General features: G+C 52.2%; 11 protein-coding genes across 11 annotated transcripts; 5 read left to right on the top strand and 6 right to left on the bottom strand.

Annotated features, from left to right (window-relative positions):
• Positions 1-329: 329 nt before the first annotated feature.
• VTP21DRAFT_2189 (uncharacterized protein) lies at positions 330-1,128 on the bottom strand (the record flags this gene model as incomplete). The annotated part of the gene is made up of 2 exons (XM_069392356.1): positions 330-875; positions 937-1,128. 2 exons carry the CDS (start codon positions 1,126-1,128, stop codon positions 330-332), a joined length of 738 nt encoding a protein of 245 aa, XP_069250766.1.
• A 375-nt stretch (positions 1,129-1,503) lies between these two features.
• On the top strand, positions 1,504-2,766 carry VTP21DRAFT_2188 (uncharacterized protein; the record flags this gene model as incomplete). Its single annotated transcript, XM_069392355.1, has 1 exon — positions 1,504-2,766. The coding sequence occupies one exon, from the start codon at positions 1,504-1,506 to the stop codon at positions 2,764-2,766; it is 1,263 nt and encodes a 420-aa protein (XP_069250765.1).
• Positions 2,767-3,117: 351 nt separating this feature from the next.
• On the bottom strand, positions 3,118-3,523 carry VTP21DRAFT_2187 (uncharacterized protein; the record flags this gene model as incomplete). Its single annotated transcript, XM_069392354.1, has 2 exons — positions 3,118-3,160; positions 3,264-3,523. The coding sequence occupies 2 exons, from the start codon at positions 3,521-3,523 to the stop codon at positions 3,118-3,120; spliced, it is 303 nt and encodes a 100-aa protein (XP_069250764.1).
• A 914-nt stretch (positions 3,524-4,437) lies between these two features.
• Positions 4,438-5,569, bottom strand: VTP21DRAFT_2186 (uncharacterized protein; the record flags this gene model as incomplete). Its single annotated transcript, XM_069392353.1, has 4 exons — positions 4,438-4,761; positions 4,851-5,144; positions 5,224-5,373; positions 5,438-5,569. The coding sequence occupies 4 exons, from the start codon at positions 5,567-5,569 to the stop codon at positions 4,438-4,440; spliced, it is 900 nt and encodes a 299-aa protein (XP_069250763.1).
• Positions 5,570-5,646: 77 nt separating this feature from the next.
• VTP21DRAFT_2185 (uncharacterized protein) lies at positions 5,647-6,231 on the bottom strand (the record flags this gene model as incomplete). Its single annotated transcript, XM_069392352.1, has 4 exons — positions 5,647-5,690; positions 5,769-5,833; positions 5,898-6,130; positions 6,187-6,231. The coding sequence occupies 4 exons, from the start codon at positions 6,229-6,231 to the stop codon at positions 5,647-5,649; spliced, it is 387 nt and encodes a 128-aa protein (XP_069250762.1).
• A 393-nt stretch (positions 6,232-6,624) lies between these two features.
• Positions 6,625-8,340, top strand: VTP21DRAFT_2184 (uncharacterized protein; the record flags this gene model as incomplete). Its single annotated transcript, XM_069392351.1, has 1 exon — positions 6,625-8,340. The coding sequence occupies one exon, from the start codon at positions 6,625-6,627 to the stop codon at positions 8,338-8,340; it is 1,716 nt and encodes a 571-aa protein (XP_069250761.1).
• A 381-nt stretch (positions 8,341-8,721) lies between these two features.
• On the bottom strand, positions 8,722-10,317 carry VTP21DRAFT_2183 (uncharacterized protein; the record flags this gene model as incomplete). The annotated part of the gene is made up of 1 exon (XM_069392350.1): positions 8,722-10,317. One exon carries the CDS (start codon positions 10,315-10,317, stop codon positions 8,722-8,724), a length of 1,596 nt encoding a protein of 531 aa, XP_069250760.1.
• Positions 10,318-10,819: 502 nt separating this feature from the next.
• Positions 10,820-12,252, bottom strand: VTP21DRAFT_2182 (uncharacterized protein; the record flags this gene model as incomplete). Its single annotated transcript, XM_069392349.1, has 6 exons — positions 10,820-10,873; positions 10,965-11,366; positions 11,444-11,660; positions 11,731-11,797; positions 11,867-11,964; positions 12,041-12,252. The coding sequence occupies 6 exons, from the start codon at positions 12,250-12,252 to the stop codon at positions 10,820-10,822; spliced, it is 1,050 nt and encodes a 349-aa protein (XP_069250759.1).
• Positions 12,253-12,422: 170 nt separating this feature from the next.
• Positions 12,423-13,006, top strand: VTP21DRAFT_2181 (uncharacterized protein; the record flags this gene model as incomplete). Its single annotated transcript, XM_069392348.1, has 3 exons — positions 12,423-12,715; positions 12,792-12,868; positions 12,951-13,006. 3 exons carry the CDS (start codon positions 12,423-12,425, stop codon positions 13,004-13,006), a joined length of 426 nt encoding a protein of 141 aa, XP_069250758.1.
• Positions 13,007-13,549: 543 nt separating this feature from the next.
• Positions 13,550-14,722, top strand: VTP21DRAFT_2180 (uncharacterized protein; the record flags this gene model as incomplete). The annotated part of the gene is made up of 2 exons (XM_069392347.1): positions 13,550-14,013; positions 14,101-14,722. 2 exons carry the CDS (start codon positions 13,550-13,552, stop codon positions 14,720-14,722), a joined length of 1,086 nt encoding a protein of 361 aa, XP_069250757.1.
• A 979-nt stretch (positions 14,723-15,701) lies between these two features.
• Positions 15,702-17,506, top strand: VTP21DRAFT_2179 (uncharacterized protein; the record flags this gene model as incomplete). The annotated part of the gene is made up of 2 exons (XM_069392345.1): positions 15,702-16,333; positions 16,435-17,506. The coding sequence occupies 2 exons, from the start codon at positions 15,702-15,704 to the stop codon at positions 17,504-17,506; spliced, it is 1,704 nt and encodes a 567-aa protein (XP_069250756.1).
• Between the last annotated feature and the right edge of the window lie 148 nt (positions 17,507-17,654).

Raw genomic sequence — 17,654 nt, 5'->3', positions numbered from 1 at the left:
TATAATATCTTGTTATTTTTGGATTTGGTGGCCAAGATTTTATGCTTGTATTTAGCCTTTAGTTTCATCAGGATGCGCGTCAATGCTTTATTTTTTGTTTCCGCCTCCCCCTCCCTTCCCCAAAACCTCAATAATATCCTCAAAGCCTTGGCCTTGGCCAGCTTCTTTTTCTGCCTATTTCCTGTATTCGCGGCTTCGCCTCGATATTCCAAATCGGATTCGACGCTCGTGGGAGCGGCCTTCGGGATTACATCCTAGCGGCCGCCATGGAAAGCGAGAGAGGGCAGGGAGAGCGGCTTATGGAGGGACGAGCCTGGTCGGACCCTCATTCAAGCCAGACACAAGCATGTTTGCGTTGCCACTTTTGGGGCGAGGCGGGCGGCGAGAGCTTCCAAGATTGAACCTTCAGGGTCGCGGCCGTAAATGGGTTCGGGCTGTGAGCCAGATCCGGTTGAGGATAGATGGGGGGGGGAGAAAGGGAATAGCACTGTTTGTAATACAAATCTTTCTGCCGAGATTGCCAAAGCCACCGAGCGGTTTGCCAAGTGGGTGTATCCCGAGGGCTTAACCTGCTTATTTATCCACCCGTGACTAATTGCTTCCTCCCCGGAAGCGGCGGGGCCAAGAGCAGGGGGGAAGGCTACGGCCAAAGAGGGCGCAAAAAGCAGATGCGTGCTCACGCAAACAAGAGCAACAAGGTTTGGGTTTCCGGTCAACAAGGGGATACGTGGCACAGCCTGTACCGCCATGGTGCGTGGATTCGCGATTCTTTGCGGCGATGGCGGGCGAGGGGGGAGGGCGTGCCGCTTTATGTAAGACGCTGGAGGCACATGCTGCCGAGATTGGGCCGTGGCACTCTCAGCCCGGCGGATGAACTGCCCCTCGCCTTTGACTAATTAGACATTTGCTAAGAGCCCCTCTGCCTTATCGCCGCACATCTCTCTTTATCTCGGCCTTAAATGCTAAGCTCTCCTCCGGCTCCGCAACTGGAGGGGAAAAGCGGTCTCGCGAGTGACGCATTGCGCGCTGAGGTTCCACTCGTGCCGTCATTGACAGCCTGGAGCTGTCGTAACACCGCGCATTTTCAACAGGCTGAGCTGCAATCAGCTCGGAACAATACACACCCATGGTGTGTGGCTTCAGAGCTTATCCACGAATGAGAGCCGCGATTTCGCATGCGAGCCGACGAGACGAAAAAAAAATTTTCGCTATTTATAAACGAGCCCTAAAATAAGCAAAAACCCTGTCATGTCGGGTCTTCTTCCTTTTCCTATATAGTATCGGCCTTGTCTTTTGTTCTTCTGGGCATTTAGAATTCCAGTTCCAAGAAACCCTCTTCTCCATAAGAAGACGCCCCCCCCCCCCTCCTCCCGACCCTTTATTAGAGAAAGAAGCGCCGTGCTGGCGGAAGTCGTCCTAGAAAACGCACCGCAACCAGCTTTAGAGTGTCAACCAAAGAAGCCGCGACAAAGCACAACGGGACCCCTTGCATTAGTCAACCCCATGGTGGCCACAACCTCTTCTAATTCCTCCTCATCCCATGAGGAAATCTCCCCTTCCCTCTCGCCCACCGACATTGCTTCATCCGCAACCAGTATCTCCTCCGCCTCCGCCGCCTCCTCCCCCTGCTCCCCCTCTCCGCCCGCCTCCCTCCACCATTTCCCCCACGTGCCAAGCACCAACAAGGAGACCACCCTGTCGCTCGAACTCTACCGGCAGAATGCCCAGCGGTCCAACGACCCCAACCTGCAGATGGACTTCTGCGTCTACCTGCTCGATATCGCGAAGCAGCAGCCAGACTCGGAGCAGGAGACGCGCGCGGCGCTGTACGGGGAGTGCATCAAGCTGCTGAAGTCGCTGGCGGCGCGAAATGCCGACGCAAAGTTCCTCCTCGCCGAGTGCTACGCGACCGGAGCCGGCGTCTCGCGCCCCATGCCCAAGGAGGCGTTCTCGCTGTATGTGCAGGCCGCCAAGCAGGGCCACCCCTCCGCCACCTACGAGGCGGCGCGCTGCTACGAGTATGGGCGCGGCACCCGACGGGAGCCGGCCAAGGCCTACACGTTCTACCTCAAGGCGGCCAATGCCGCGCACCCGGGCGCCATGTTCCGCCTCGCCCTGGCCGAGCTGCGCAGCGAGCTGGGGCGCGCCGAGGACGTGAGAAATGGGGTGAAGTGGATGTGCAGAGCGGTCGACTGCGCCACCCCGGACTTCCCGCATGCATTATACGAGTGGGCCAAGATGCACGAGGCCGGATATGGCGATATTGTGTTCCAGGACGAGGAGTATGCGCTCTCCCTGTACTTGCGGGCTGCAGACGAGCTGGGTCATGCCCCCAGTGCGTATCGCCTGGGAGGATGCTACGAGCGCGGCGAGCTGGGCGTGCCGGTGGACCCCGCGCGGTCCGTGTACTACTACGGCTGCGCCGCCGAGCAGGGCCATCGCGACGCGTGCCTAGCCCTCACGAGTTGGTACCTCGTGGGCTGCGAGTGCCTGCCGCAGTCGGATGTCGACGCCTACGCGTGGGCACTGCGAGCCGCCGAGAAGGGCCTGCCGAGGGCCGAATACAGCGTGGGGTATTTCCTGAGCCTGGGCATTGGCGTGGAGAAGGATGAGACGGCCGCGCTGGAATGGTACCAGAAGGCGGCCAAGCATGGCGATCGCTTGGCGATCCAGCAGCTGAAGAATCTGGAGAAGGGCGAGGCCCTCCGTGGCAAGGGAGGCAAGAGGAGACGGGAGGTCTCGTCGGCGGACTGCGTCATCGCATAACCTAATCGCATCGGGCTGGATAAGAACACCAGTCCCCAGCAGCATCAGCTACTCACCCCCCCCCCATTAATGTATATCGTTTACTATATATTTTCTTGTACATGTTCTCCATCTATATCTTGCCCTTTTTTTTTAATTCTGCATTCCCTTCCCAGACTTTCTCCTCATGACCCGTACTATTTAATTGTCCCTATATGATATGCTTTCCGAGTATATACATCTATATACACACCAATATCCACCCTCTCCCCCCCCCCCAAAAAAAAAGAGTATTGTTCATTGTTTTATTTTTATATATATATTATTTCCTTTGGTTTCATAATGAATCAACCCAATACAGTGAGAAATAGTTCAAGCAGCCAGCCGCATCCCATATCGAATGCTCATAACCAAGCTAAGGGACGGAAAACAAACAAGATAGGATTAGTCAGCGCGTAGAGATTAGCGTGTATTCTCGATGATGGCTGTGAAATGAAAATATGATGTGAAATGCTAACCTTAGAATGGCCACCAATCCCGCCGGCATGAATTTTCCGGATTTCGAGAAGCGGAGACCCATAATCACCAGCAGCAGCACACTTAGCGCGAAGGCCATGTGAGCCTGGCGCGGGTTTTGCGAGGTCAATCGTGCAGAGTAGCCAATAAGCGATCCAAAGATGACGCCGCTGGCAAGTGATGCGGCCGAGCCCGCCTTCAAATAGCCGATGACACCACCGACAAAGACAATGCCGGCATAGGAATACCCCACAAGATCCATGGACGACGAATTTTGATAACCAAACACACAATCCCGTTTGGAGAATGAAAGTTGCAAGTGCTGACGGAGTCACGACGGGGAATAACCGGACGCAAGTCACAAAATCCCGATGCCATCTTGGCACGAGAGCTCGTGAAATCGAAGATCACTCCCCTCGACGAAAATTTCTCATTGATAGCCCATAATGGCCATTATTTTTTTTTTGGAAATTGTCTTGTTAGTATTAGAAGATTGGCTAATGTTCAAGGCAATTTTGCAAATTAAGGAGCCCTTTATCTATTGGAGGATCCGGCCTTCATGGGATCAATTCCCTTTCAATTCGGGTCATTATCAAACGATGAAAGTATCAGTAAGCTTGTCGAGGATGCCCATTTTTCTAGCCGAGTCAATGAAATAGTGATGCAAATTGAAAGAAGGGGCGCTTTCGCAATATTGGTTTTTCCGCAGAGTCGAATTCTTTAAAGGCAACCTTTGCATCCAAATAAGGACCTTCGGTGTCTTTGGCTCAGAAAGCAACCTGTTCACCCAGGCCGTAAGCCAGTCTTTCATATGCAATCGGGAAAGAGGCCATTCTCGCTAGATTTCGCGCCATCCACTTGCAATCTATTCAAGTTAGGCCCGAGCTGTGCCCTAAAGTTAGATGAGTGGTGTCTATGGAAGGGCGGCTAAATGATGGCTTGTATTGAACCATAGCTGATACTCGTTTATTCGATATGATCTGACCCTCTGTCTCGCAAAAGAGTTTTTTTTATTGCCACGCTCAGATTAGAAAATGTAAAGTTAGACAGGACAACTAAGAGAAAAGCAAACGCTTATGTACAATAAAAGACGAAGATGGGTCCAAAGAGAACCCTCACCAGGTATCCTCACCAATGGGGCACCACTCCTTACCATTCCATTCCCCCGATAGTGTCTCAACATATCATTGTTTCCATCGGGATTTTTCTCTCCGTCGAGCTCTCCCCTCCCCACCACCCCCCTATTCTGTCCATTCTATTCAAGAACTTGGATGTTCGTAGTGGAGAAGGGGTGCTACCGCATTTTTCCGTCCAATTCCGTCGTTTTCTGAGCGGTTGCTCGCCTTGTGGGCATTTTAGGAGGAAGGGGTTACCAGGCTCGCGATGGCCCCGGTATTCAGAGAGTCCGGGCGATGGACTTGTGGGTGAGAATGCCGGCATGCGAGTTGGGAGAGGTGAGAGGTGTGCGCGGGAATTAGAGAGCTTATGGATGGGGTCAGTCTAATGGAAAAGAAAAATAGAAAGAAAAGCACAGGAAAGCACATGTGAATTGAGAGAAGAGTTCCGTAATAGAGTGGGATCAAATTTGCCTTTGCATCTCGCTTCCGTTTGACGCCGACGGCACAAGGGGTAGTGTTCAACGGCTGGCCGCTGGTCTGTTCCAGTTTTCGCCTCAACAGTGAGGATTTGGTTGCCCGATTTTTCTGCTGCTCCGCCTTCAGCAGGAGAAGCTGGGCCCGGTGGGCAGAGGAAGGCTTTCGACGTCGATTGGCCCCTCCCCAATGATGGGTCAAGTGGTCGACTTCGTTCAAGGGCTTCTCAGCCCAGCCCCTCTCCACTTTGAACCGCGCAAAGGTGAGACGCGTCTTGAGCGCTTCCAGATGCTATGGGAGTAGGCTTGACTTTAGAACAAGAGGAGGGAGTGGGCACAAACATCTGGTTGAAATCGAATTGAGCGCCTACCTTCGTTACCTCACTCCTTTGCGTCCCCACATAGTCCATGGGTTGAATTTCTATTGCCTCCTCCATATGTTCTACTCGGTTAGACTGTTGTGGGCCAGGCTCTTCCTCCTCATTCTCGCCGCGGAATTGAGACTTGAGCAATTGGAGTTGCTACGAGATTCAATGAATTAGTGGACGAGTGGGTGCGTGGAACAAATTCATCCCTGCTAGATACCTTAATGGCCTCTTTTGTTTCCTCATTTATGCGCATATGCTTCCCATCATTCGGGCGCTCTATTGGCCCTTCGGTGCATTCTCTGGACTCCAGAATGTGGGCCGCATTGAGGAGGTGTTGTATGGAGAGCATAGTGGCAGTATTGGAGGGAGTGGCTTGCTGTGGTCTTCTAGGTTCAACAACAGAAGGGCTCTATGATAGTAGTATTGCTAGGGGGTGGTGGTGTGGTGCAAGGAAGAGATAAGGCTATGGACTAGAGTAGCATAGCAAGCACGAGGAAAAGCGAGAATTAAAAACTCGAAGTCAAAAGTAAAGAGGCGAAAAGCACTACCCAAATTTTCCCCTCTTCCCTTATTATCGCACTCTGCTCTTTTTCGCGTCTTCGCGTTCTGCAACCTAGGAACACGAACACGAACGCGAAAAATATTCCTCAGTCATTTATTAAAAATTTCGCAGTCACCGCGGGATCTGAATCCTCGTAGTGCTAACTACCAAGATCGGAACCCCCAAGAACTCAGAACCAAGTAAGCTCCCCCCCTGCCGTAGCGCGGGTTGCAGACCGGGCGTGCCTCTCGCAGGGCCGCCTTGCGCTTGTCCCGCCTCCCCGCCGCGACCGCCTACCAATGGCGATCGGTGGGTCAAGTGATCCCATCGCGCCGTCCTTGGGACCTGTCGGGTCGGGTAGAGCGAAACCTATTTAATAACGTGGAAAGGATTCGCTCTGTAACCGGAATTGCGGGTTGTAAGACCTTTGACGGCAGAGCGGATCCCTCGTCCCCAGAAGGGCGTGACATTTGCTTCTCAAGAGAAAAGCGCGGCGGCCGCCCCCTGCTGGTTGGTCCCTTGGAGGGGCTTGATTTGGGATCTAGCGGTTCCTACATTGCATGATGTAGCTGAGTTTGATCAAGCCACGCCGGTGGGGATTGACAAAGCTAAGGTTATCCTGAGCCTTCAGCTCTTGTTGTTTGCTGTTCTGTAGCCTTTTTCTTCCCGCTCTCCTCCCGCCTTGCCTCCCAATCTCAACCGCATTCTCATCCTACATCCGGCTACTCTGCAATCGAATCCCCCCCTGTACCCTCTCCTCTCCCGCGTGTTGCTCTTTGATTTTCACTCTCAGCTCTCCTCATTGTTGAACCGTTCTCCTCTCCATTTTGTGCCACGACCTCCTTGGAATGGTTTCCATATAAATGGACGCAATGCAGCAGAAGCATCTCCCGGATGTCGCTGGACGAACCTCGTTCGAATCGACAGACTCGTCATGCCCCTCCGATGATGGGAGGATCATCTGCCCCAGCTGCTCCTCCCCGCTTCCCCGCAGTTCCCTTGTCGTGGACGGCCTCTCTGCCGTGTGTGACCAGGACCAAGAGGAGCCCTGCGCACCCTACACCGACTATCCCCTTGCGGCCAGCGGAGATGCCCTGGTCTACCCGAACGTAGGCGAATTGCTCTGGGAGGCCGGGCTCCCCTACAGTGATGTGCGGCTGACGTTCGACGATGGCGGGCGGATGGCAGAGCTTAGCGGACTGCCTGCGCAGCTCCGCCTGCACTCGCTTATCCTGTGCCAATCCGAGTTCTTCCGACGCCAGTTGCTTGAGATTGGGACTTCGCGGCCGCACCCGATCAGGCCAAAACATATTGTCGTCCGTGTGCCGGAAACGGTGACCAGGGAGGACATGATCTACTTCCATACGGCTCTCAAGCTCATCTACACCAAAACTTGGGATGCCGAGTTGCAGGACGATTTGAGCACCGGGGTGGGCGTGCTATCGGTGTGCTATGAGATTGGCTTTGCGGAGGGGGTGGAAGAAATCTGGCGCTGGCTGATGGACAAATGCAGGCAGGATGGGAACAGTAGGATGAGGGAGCGCTTGGTTGCCGCCTACCCAGGACTGCACAAGCGCTTCAGGGAGATGTCCTCGAGAAGCCAAGCGTCGCCATCCCGTGATGGGTCGGTGCGGAAATCAAACTCAAAACGGCGAGCGAAGATGCAGAAACTGCAGCATAGGCGCAGCGTTCGCAAGAAGGAGTTGCAGGATTGCGTGCAATCACAGATCAATAGCCCAAGCGATTCATCCGAAGGCCAGGGCAAGGAGGACGTCCAGGAGCTGTCTCCCAGATGGGATGAGCGAGCTGGGTCTCAGAGCTTTGCGAGTGGCCCGGAAGGGCTCCCCAGCAAAGGGGATTCCCCCACTGCCGCGCCCGCCGTGCCCTCCAAACCGTTGAACCGTCCACTTTCGCCGGCGCCCTCCCATTTTCCCAAGCCCCTCGCGGCCCAAATTCACTTTGACCGCTGCTCCCACCCGGACCTCGCTCCCGACGAACGCTGCAGAGCGCTCGAAGAATGGATGGCCCAAACCGAATATTTTGTGGAGGAGAGCCGTGCGGTATGCATCGAGCGCCACAACCAGATCTGCTTTCCGCTCCGCAGCCATTTTCTGGCCACCCTGGATGCCATCTTGAAGATGACGCAGCAAGGCGTGCTGTTGCCGGAGGATTCGGTGGAATACACTCTTCGCCTTCTCAACACCCTGCAGGTGGAGCACTGGCACTGGCTGGAGACCCATGCGCGGACTGGCCTGCCCCCCAATACGTTTCACTTCCAACCCGAAAGTCGAGTGGTGTTGCCCGCGTATTTAGACCCGCTGCTGGCGGATCTGATCCTGCTGCTGCCCGCGAGAGAGCAGGCGCGGCTCTGCGACTTCTTGACCGGAGAGGCCAGCGCAGCTCGGCTGCAACACCTCTCGGAGATCCGGGGTGCGGAGGACGAGAGCGACGACGGAGAAGAGGGCGAGGACTCCATGCATCCGTCGCAAAGGAATCCGGCCGGCCATGGGGTGAGCGAGATTCTGGTGGGGGAGAAGACGATGGAGGCTATCCGGGGTTGTCGAGAGAAGATCTTATAACATTATTGCCTTTTTTTTCACGCTTTTGTCGGGACGCTATCTACCCTTCACCAAGACTTTTTCTTTAATTTAAACGCTACTCATGTCTCTTGATGCTTCTTATTTTTTTCTTTTTTTTTTTAGGTTGCTCTTTCCGTTCATCTTTATTCTTCGTCAAGCTTATTTAATCCCATCGTGGTGCCCATTTTCTGGTTACCTTGATTCTCAGTGAACAATGTTTATCTAGTTTTTTTTTTATTTATTCATTGTTTTTTATTTTCCCTTTCAATTAAAACAACATGACTGATCTATATTCAACACGAGTGGGTGTAAAAACTATTCACAAAATATAAAGTGACAGATAGGGTGATTAGAGAGGACAGATGTTACAGAACTAGAAGACTAAAAGACTAGGGTTTCTTCGCGCTCGTGGAGCGACAGTATACTCTCCAACGGCGTACCCTTGGTATCTAGGGTCACCTGCTTCCCGACGCCTGTCCCTGCTCCTCCGCGCTGCAGAGCAGCCACACTCTTCCCCACCACGAAGAGGCCGGGTGGATTGGACCCGTGCCGTTCCACCAGTGCCACGATGCTCTCCAGGTCTCCCCACACACACCGCTGGTCGGGGCAGCTTGCTCTCTCCACCACGGCGCAGGGTAGATCGGCCGGATAGTCCTTGGCCCTTAGCTGCTTGACCAAGTCGCCAAGACGGTGCACGGCCATCAGAAATACAATGGTGCGCGAGCCCACAAAGTCCGGCACCTCAGGGATGGTTTTGTTGCGGCCCATCCCCGTGCATATCAAGACCTGATCGGCCGTGCCGCGGTGCGTCACCGGTATGTTGGCTAGAGTGGGTGCGGCGAGAGCGGACGACAGCCCAGGCATGATCTCTGCCTCATACCCATGTTGGCGGAAAAACACAATCTCCTCCCCGCCCCTTCCGAACAGGTATGGATCTCCCTGCTTCAGGCGCACGACCTCCTTGCCTTGCTGCAATGCCTCGAGGGCCAGCGCATTCATCTCCTGCTGGGCCCCATCGGCATTGCCGGGGAATTTGCGGGCAATATGCAGCTTCGGGGCCTTCACCAGTTTGATAATCGCATCGGGAATGAGCTTGTCGGCCAGGACCAAGTCGGCCTCTGCGGTGATGGCGCGATAGGCGCCGAGCGTTAATAGGTCTGGCGATCCGGGGCCGGTGCCAATGAGCCGTATCCTGCCTCGTTTGGGTAGCGGTGCGGGCTCAGCGGGGCTCGTGGGGAGGGCTTTTAGGTCGCTCTCCACTCGGGTTTCGGGTTCGGAGCCGACGCTCTTGTAGCCCTCGTCGTTGACGTACTCACTCAGCAATTGCTCTATTTCCTGCTCTGTTAGCGAGGCTAGCCTTTCCAAGGGCCAGTATTCACACACCTGCGCCAACCAGCGCATCCTTCGCTCCCTAGCCTCCAGCCGGGGGTCTGCATTCCGAATCTTCTGCCTCAATACCCCTACCCGCTCGACGGCATCGCCCAAATTGGGCGGAAGTGACGACGCAATGTGGCGGCGGATGCGGTTGGCAAGTTTGGGTGCGCGGCCATTGGTGGAGACGGCGAGCTGCAGCCCCTGGTCTCGATGTGTCGAGGTTAGATAAAAGTCGCAGAGCTCATTCTTGTCGGCCACATTGACTGGAATTCTAGACCGCCTACAACATTGCGCTATCTCCTCGCATACCTCTTGCTCGCCCTCTGCCACAAATACCAGGTCCACATCGGCTAAATCTTCCTCCCGGAATTCCCGGTCGTAATGGGTTACCTCTCCGCGTGAAATGCGGACCTGAAGTTCCGTGCACAGTGTCATGGAGGGCGCAACGAGCCGGACATTAGCATCGGCATCGAGGGCTAGGAAGACGCGGCTGGCGGCTATCGAATTACCCCCGACCACAAGAATGGTGCGCCTCTGGCAACGCCAGGCAATAAGTAAAGAGGCGCCTCCCTGCGGCTTTGGTACACTGTATGTGTTTGACATGGAGTGGGTGAGAGTGGGATATTAGGAATGAAGTCGACAGGTAGAGAAAAATAAGTAAAGAAAAGAAATAAGAAGCTTGGCTTGATAATATACACAGTGATAAATAGTATGGAAAAAAAACAAGAGAGTGGGGGGGTAAGATAACAAACAATGGAATCCGATCGTTTATCACTCGAAGTGTTGAAGTGTGAAACTGAAATAAGGAGCAAAGATAGAAAATGTCATTATCGTGGAGGTCGGAAATCGAAATGTGACTGCGAAAGGCAATGTCGCAATTTTTCAAAAAATGATAACAAGTAGTGGCACTCTCGTTTTTGTTATGCTTAAGCCAGCAAAAGGTCCAAGTGTGAACAGTTAGGGGAGCGGGGAAAGAAGAGAGGAAGTTTATTTTGGTAGCCGAAAGCATGGGGGGGGGGGGTTAAAAAGCGTGCTGACATCAGATATGTGGGATTCATTAGAGTGCAGAGAGGGAGATAAAAAGATAAATTTTAATAAGCCTATCCTATCTTGAATCCGACCAACCCGGTTTCGAGGATAGCTTGGGCTCCCAAAATGCCTAAATACAGATGGAACAGACCAATATCAGTATTCAAATGGATCCCCACCATCCTCAGCCGCCAAGCAAGAAGAAAAAACAAACTAGTTACCAGTTCAGAGCACCCTGTGACCATCATCATATATTTTGGGTTGAATCCGGTTATCCCGGTGGGAGCGGTGTGTGCCTCGAATACATGCATTGACCTTGTGTCCTGCGATTTGCTCTCTAAATCCCACAAATGCACTCCTCCATCCTGTGACCCCGACAACACATATCTTCCGTCCGGGGTAAAGCATGCCTCGTTTCCTCCAAGATTCGGAGCCGACACGCTAACGTGTCCAGTCAGGCGTTTCTCGAAGGACCCGTGGAATGCGTCCAACACGAAATGCATGTCTCCGGAAGTGGTGACGAGAATTTTTTTGCCATCGTTGCTGAAGCGAAGAGACGTCCACTCAGCACGCGAAGACTGGTGGGCGTCATTAGGGGGACCACTGAAGGTAATGAACGGGCCCTATTACAAGCAGAGGCCCATGAGCCCGGAGTGTTCGAAAGAAACATCACTGAAATGTCATCCGATGTATATGTTACCTTGTCGTAGGCCTTCATGTCGTAAAGTCGAATCACGCTCGAGTCGAAGGCGACGGCAAAGATTAGCCCCGCGGGATCGAATCCGATGCACGGGCGGCCCGTCACATTGATCAAACCCTGACACGTCGACGAGCGTAGGTCCCATAATCGTACTGTGTCGTTGACGGCGGCTGAGAGAAACTGATCGCCGACGGGCGACATCTCTAATGAGACCACTCTAAAATATTCCGAGGCAGGATTCAGCTAACTAATCTTCATCAGCTTAGCTTCTGTTCGTGCTGGCCTACCTGTCTTTGTGCCCACGAAAATAACGAATATATTTATTATCATGTAGCGAGAGATACCGCAGTGTATCTAAAAGCATCGGAATAAAGGAGCAAATTAGACGACAGCGTTTACACAATGAGCTCATTTGGCGACTACCATCTTCCTTAGTGGATGCATATATCACATTGCTTTTGCGATGCGTGAATCGCGCCAAGTGAACTCCGTATTTTTTCGAGTATAATGTTTTGAGATGCCTAGTGGAGCATAGAACTACAAGTTAATCCTGTTCAAGGCACAGCCATTATTCTGCGTTCAGCTCAAATGAACCACCTTCCCTCCAGACAGTCGTATAGCTGCAAACTTTCATCCTCCGCCGCTGTTATGCACACTTCGCCAGTGTCATCGAAATCTAGGGATGTAATGGTGCGCTTATTATCACGGAAGATCTTGGCCACGGAGAGTTTCTTAAGCCCATCGCTGGTAATTCTCACGGACTGTGACGTATCTCTTCCTCCAGGCGCGTATCTATTGCTGTCTGACATTGCTTACCCGTGGATGGGGTGGAGTGGAGGGGGAGGGGGGGACGACGGGAGTAGGACTTTGGAAATAAGCTATGAAAATAATGGCCAAAAAGTTAAGGGCCTGTGACTGGGCTTGGCTGCGCCCTGATTAGGTCAAGGCTAGCTTATAGTTTTTGACCAAGGCTCTAGTAATGCATCGCCAATTGACGCTTGCCCTTCTTAAGCCAGATCTGTGCGCCTGGCCACAGGGAGTCTCCCGCGTTCTCACTGCTATCCATCAGAATGGGTTTGAGATTGTGCGGGAGCGTGATGTACTCTGGCGCCAAAATGATGCCGAGCAATTTTACGCCGCTCATAAAGGTCGCTTTTTTTACGAGCGACTATGTGGATACATGACAAGCGGCCCATTCAAGGCACTGATTTTACAGCGAGAAAATGCAATTGCAGAATGGAGAAAATTGATCGGGCCGACTCATCCTGTAAGGTCGGTGGCTATTTTTATTTTCACTCTCTCCAATGAGGTTGCCAGGGCGCTAACCCAATCTTTATTCCATGAATAGGGCAAGGCTAAATTCACCCGATACATTGCGAGCTCTTTATGGACTCACAGACACTCGGAATTCATTCCATGGCTCAGGTATGACATTGCCCTTAGGCTTTTAATTTTTTTTTCACAGGGGGACGACAACTCTATCTTTTCTTTTTTTTTTCACGTCCAGATTCGGAGGAAACTGCAAGGCATGAAATCATGTTTTTCTTCCCCGACTTTTATTAGCTCAAAAACATTAGAGAATTGTTTTTTGTTTTTCTTGTTAATTGATGTCTTACGTGTGTTTCTGTTGTAATGAACTTGTTCAACTCTGGCTGAGTTTCTTTTCCTCATTCCCAATATCTAACTGCCAAGGCAAATAGAAAGGTGAGGAGTTGTAGATGGCTGCAGAGCCACCACTCAAAATTTATTAATCGTTTAATTGAGAGTAAGCTGCCGTATTTGTGCAAAGAGACCACCATTTTTTTTTTCCTCCACTCGTTAAAGAATCCTTTCATTTTGATTTTCATTCATTCCACCATTTTGCATTAAACATATTTAATTCGTAGTTTATTTATTTTTTTTTATTTTCTTCCAACTTTTTTAAAAAAAAATATGAGCAGCGGCCAATATTGCAACTCCAACCGATACTGTTAGTCTATATCTCGCTTCTCGATCCTTTCATTCCGATTTATTATTTTAGGACTTTTTTTTTCATTTCTTTATATTTATACGCTTGGGCTAATATTTTTTTTTCTTGAAAATCAAACCATTTCTTGCTGGACTATCATGGGAGAGACATTTTTTCACCAACGGACGCTGGACAGCCGATCCTCCCCCTTTTTCTCTATTGTCGACGTCCATATTAACAAGGGAAACAGCAGCCCCCTTCCTCCGACCTCTTCCACTGCTATAAATCCTCCTACCACCATCTCTCCCACCCCCTCCATGTTTAACCCTAGAGCAACCTCCTACACTCTGGATTCTCAATTGCCCCCGCTGAGTAGGGGCTGGGAGAGTGGACGCACAACCCCCGAGTGGCAACGCCGGCCAAGTGCCGCTTGGCTAGCATTTGCAAATGACGCGAGTCGAGCCGGTGCTGATGCCGGAGTGGTGGAGGAGAAACGAAGAGGAAGCAGCTCTTCCGACCAAAGCCTTGGCGAGCCGAAAGGAGAAAAGGAGTCGGGAAAGCTAAGGGGAGAGCTCTATAGAACAGAAATGTGCCGGACTATGATGGAGAAGGGAAATTGCCCGTGAGTACGAAGATCAACCCTTCACTTGTAGTCAGTAAACTAATTTGCCTTTCGGGCATTTGTTTCTCTTTCTCCTCCTCCCTCCAGGTACGGAAACAAGTGTGAATACGCGCACTCTCAGTCTGAGCTTCGCCCTATCTATCGCCCATGGAACTACAAGACGAAGCAATGCCGCACGTTCCACGAAAAAGGCCACTGCCCGTATGGTAAGCGTTGCCACTATCTCCATACGGGAGGTCCTGAAGAGATCCCGCCCAACGTGATCATCTGGCCGCGCCTCCCCAACCAACCTCTGGACCAGCAGGATGAACAGCCGGGTCGCCGTTTCTCGATGCCAACCATCACTCGCCCCTCCTCTTCCCCCTCGCCCTCTCACTCGGGCGTCAAAAACTGCCCCCTCTCTCCCATTTCTCCCCAACGCAATGCCCCGGAGAATGACTCTGGCACGATGGCAAAGTCGCTGTTCAACGACGCATTTGGCATGCGACCTCGCGAGGACCCCGTGGAGGATGAGATATCACCCCCCACTCCAACCCGTATCCTTCCCCGAGATCTGATGGAGCAGCTTATCAACTCCCCCCCTACCTCGCCACTCGGCCGGCAGTTCGGGCGCAAGTCGCAGCTGCTTCCCCAGCTGGCGGTCGACGAAAGGGCCGCGGACCAAAACCAACTCAAAACGCAACAGCCGCAGTACCGATGGATCTTTTAAGGCCCTTCATTTCCGTTAAGCTGCTGGCGGGAGCGTTAACTCATTCAATCACACATGTCATATTTCACTTCATTTTCCCCTTTTCCCTGTCTCACCGTGCTATACAATATCCAATCCTATCTATTATTTTATTCTATTCTATTCTATTTTATTTTATCTATTTCATTTTCTGATTTCAGGCTTTTTATCTCACTTTTATTCTATTTTTCTATTCTGTCCTATCTGCCTCTATTTTTATTTCATATATGTTCGCAAGCACTTTTTTGATGATCTCCCCCGCCCCACCCTGTCTACCTTCCCTCTGACCACTGACGCCCGCTCTCACCGATTAATTTATTATTTGCAAAAGAAATCAATGAATAAAACACCGTATTCTTGGATTAATATCTTCTTGTGCGAGCCGAGCAAGCTCTTTGTGAAGTCACAGCAATCTCATTTGAGGATCGTGATCGATTGGCGAACTTTCACAATTTTTGAAATTATGTTTTGCCACATCAACTCCGTTGTTTCCGCTACGCAAGGTGGTATTCCTGTGCTTTTTGTGCTTTTTCTATTGCGTTTTTCCATTGCGTTGGTCCGATCCCGCCCCTTATTTTCTTTCCGCTCCTTATGATCTTGATGCCTGCTAGGCGTATCATCTCTCTCTCCCCTTTAATGAACCCCCACTATCAGGCCTACTTTCATCTCTTCCTCGATCCCATCCATCACCACTGACTTTCCCCTTCTCTCTCTCTTTCTCTCTCCAACGCTTAGCATCCTCTCTAGTCAGCTCTATTTATTTTCCAAATCGTCTGTTCTCCTCTTTGCATCCATCCTCTATTTATCTCGAAGCATAGCGACATTCATACTAGAAGCTTTCCCAGCAACGTACACACTCACGCATTAGGCGAAAAGCATTAGGAATCATCCCCCCCCCCGGAGTCGAAGTGAGCGATAGTTATATTTATCTATTTATCATTGTGTTTTACGCCGAAAACATATGCAAGCACGGAGTATACCCTTATTGTCTCTAACGCTACACTGGTGCCTCACACTCGTCTTTACGACTGCGGCCGCTGCTGATTCCCCTCAGCCCCCCTCCTCCTCCTCCTCTTCCGCCCCTCCAAGCACAGGCAGGACCTTCTTTTTTCCCCCCGCCACGACCAACGGCGGCATCAGCGCCCATGATACCGCTGGCAGTCGTGCTGTCTTTGCCGCTGGAATTATCTCCGGCTTCGCAAATGTTCTCGTCGCGGGATACTTCATCTATTGGGCGGTGAAAACGAATCGGAAGCGAAGCCATGGGCGCAGCTTCATCCCAGCCTATATGGCTGTGTTCGAGTTGGTGCCTGCCCTGTTCACCATCGCCAACCTCCTCTCTGCCATGAGTCGAGATCATGTGATGGCGCAGCCGGAGTGTGGTGTCGTAGGTGCCATCATCTACTTCTTTATCAATGCTGGCTTAGCGCTGGTGGGATGCTTTGCTCTGACGATCTATCTGAGATTATGCCATCAGAGCAAAGTGGTACTTGGATATGGGGACTGCGGTATTGTGCCGCTGGCACTGCTAGTGCCCATTTTGTTGACCGTCACCTCGGCGGTAACAAAGGGATATGGGGATGATATGTTTTGGTAAGTTGTGCGGAGGCTCCATTTCCCCCCTCTCTCACCCCTCACTCCCTTTCAATCCACTTCTCCCTTGGATCGAATGCTGATGCCTATTTTTTGTTTAGGTGTTTTGTTGATAACCGTTTCTCGGGTGGGACCCTTTCCAACGCCGCCTCTGTGGTGCTGGTTTATTTCGTGTTGGTGGTCATCACCGTCAGCTACATCAAGGTGGTCAACCAGCTCTACTCGCCCAAAACGAATATGAGCCAAGTGTTCAGGGCCATGCATATCCCCACCAAAGAGTCGAACGCCTCCAAAAACAGGACTCTTCACGCGAACCCGGCCCACTACAACAGCGATTGTGTGCGCATGCTGTCCATGCGCCTCTCCTCGTACATCCTCGTGTTTCTGCTCCAATATGCCCCCCTCTCCATCTACGGGCTCTGTCTGCTGGTGGACTATCGCCGTGCCTGGATCTACGTCACCATGCTCGTGGCCCTGCACGTGGGGGGCATGGTGAAGCTGTTCTTGTACTCGCGTGCCGGAAAGGCGGAATTCGCCCACGCTCAAAACAACTACATCACACCCCTCATATCACAACCCATACCCCAGTCGGCCAACTTAAGGGCGGCTGCCCTGGCCTCCTCGCCATATTCCTATCCCGAGATACCCCCCACTCCGCCCCTCGCCCCCCGCCATCTCCAAGAGGAACACTACGGCTCCGCCCGCAGCTCCTCGAACATCGATCCTTCCGTGGCCCCGCGCCTTCCCTCCTTGCCTCCCGCGCCACAGCTCTACCTAACCGGGTTTGTGGATGAGGCGAGCTCCGAGGCGCCCACTCATCTCTCCACCCCGAATCAGCCTTCGTTTGTGCTCCCCAACCTCGAGGAGGAGCTCTACCTCTACGAGGACAACTACACACCCTATGACGACGCGGTGTCCTCGGCGGTGTATGGCCAAGGGCCGGACTCAAGCACCTTCGAAGCGCCATCCGAGTTGGGCACCCACGAGGAACAGACGGTGTCGGCCGTGTATGGCGAGTTCTCCGACTCGAGCATAAACCGAGGGCAGGCCGAGTCAAGCATGTATAGCCGAGATTGGGGCGGGTATTTCACGGGAGACGAGAGCACGGACGATGGAGCTGCTCTACGCGTAGAGGAGAGGTATCGACAGATGAGACAAAATAATTATCATTAAAGGAGGCGCTCTTCCCCCCCCCCTCCTCTCCCCCCTGCCTAATGCTCTGCTGGGTTTTCGAGTTAATCTTTCTCCAATTGGGACACTTTAATCTATTCTTTCCCGCTTTTTTTTTTTTGTCTTCTTTAACCAGATTTCTCTATCTCTA

The sequence above is a fragment of the Calcarisporiella thermophila genome (assembly GCF_041956535.1).
Source record: "Calcarisporiella thermophila strain CBS 279.70 unplaced genomic scaffold VTP21scaffold_13, whole genome shotgun sequence".
Lineage (NCBI taxonomy): Eukaryota > Fungi > Calcarisporiellomycota > Calcarisporiellomycetes > Calcarisporiellales > Calcarisporiellaceae > Calcarisporiella > Calcarisporiella thermophila.
The sequence above is the reverse complement of the archived record's forward strand: the minus strand, read 5'-3'. Positions and strand labels throughout refer to the sequence as shown.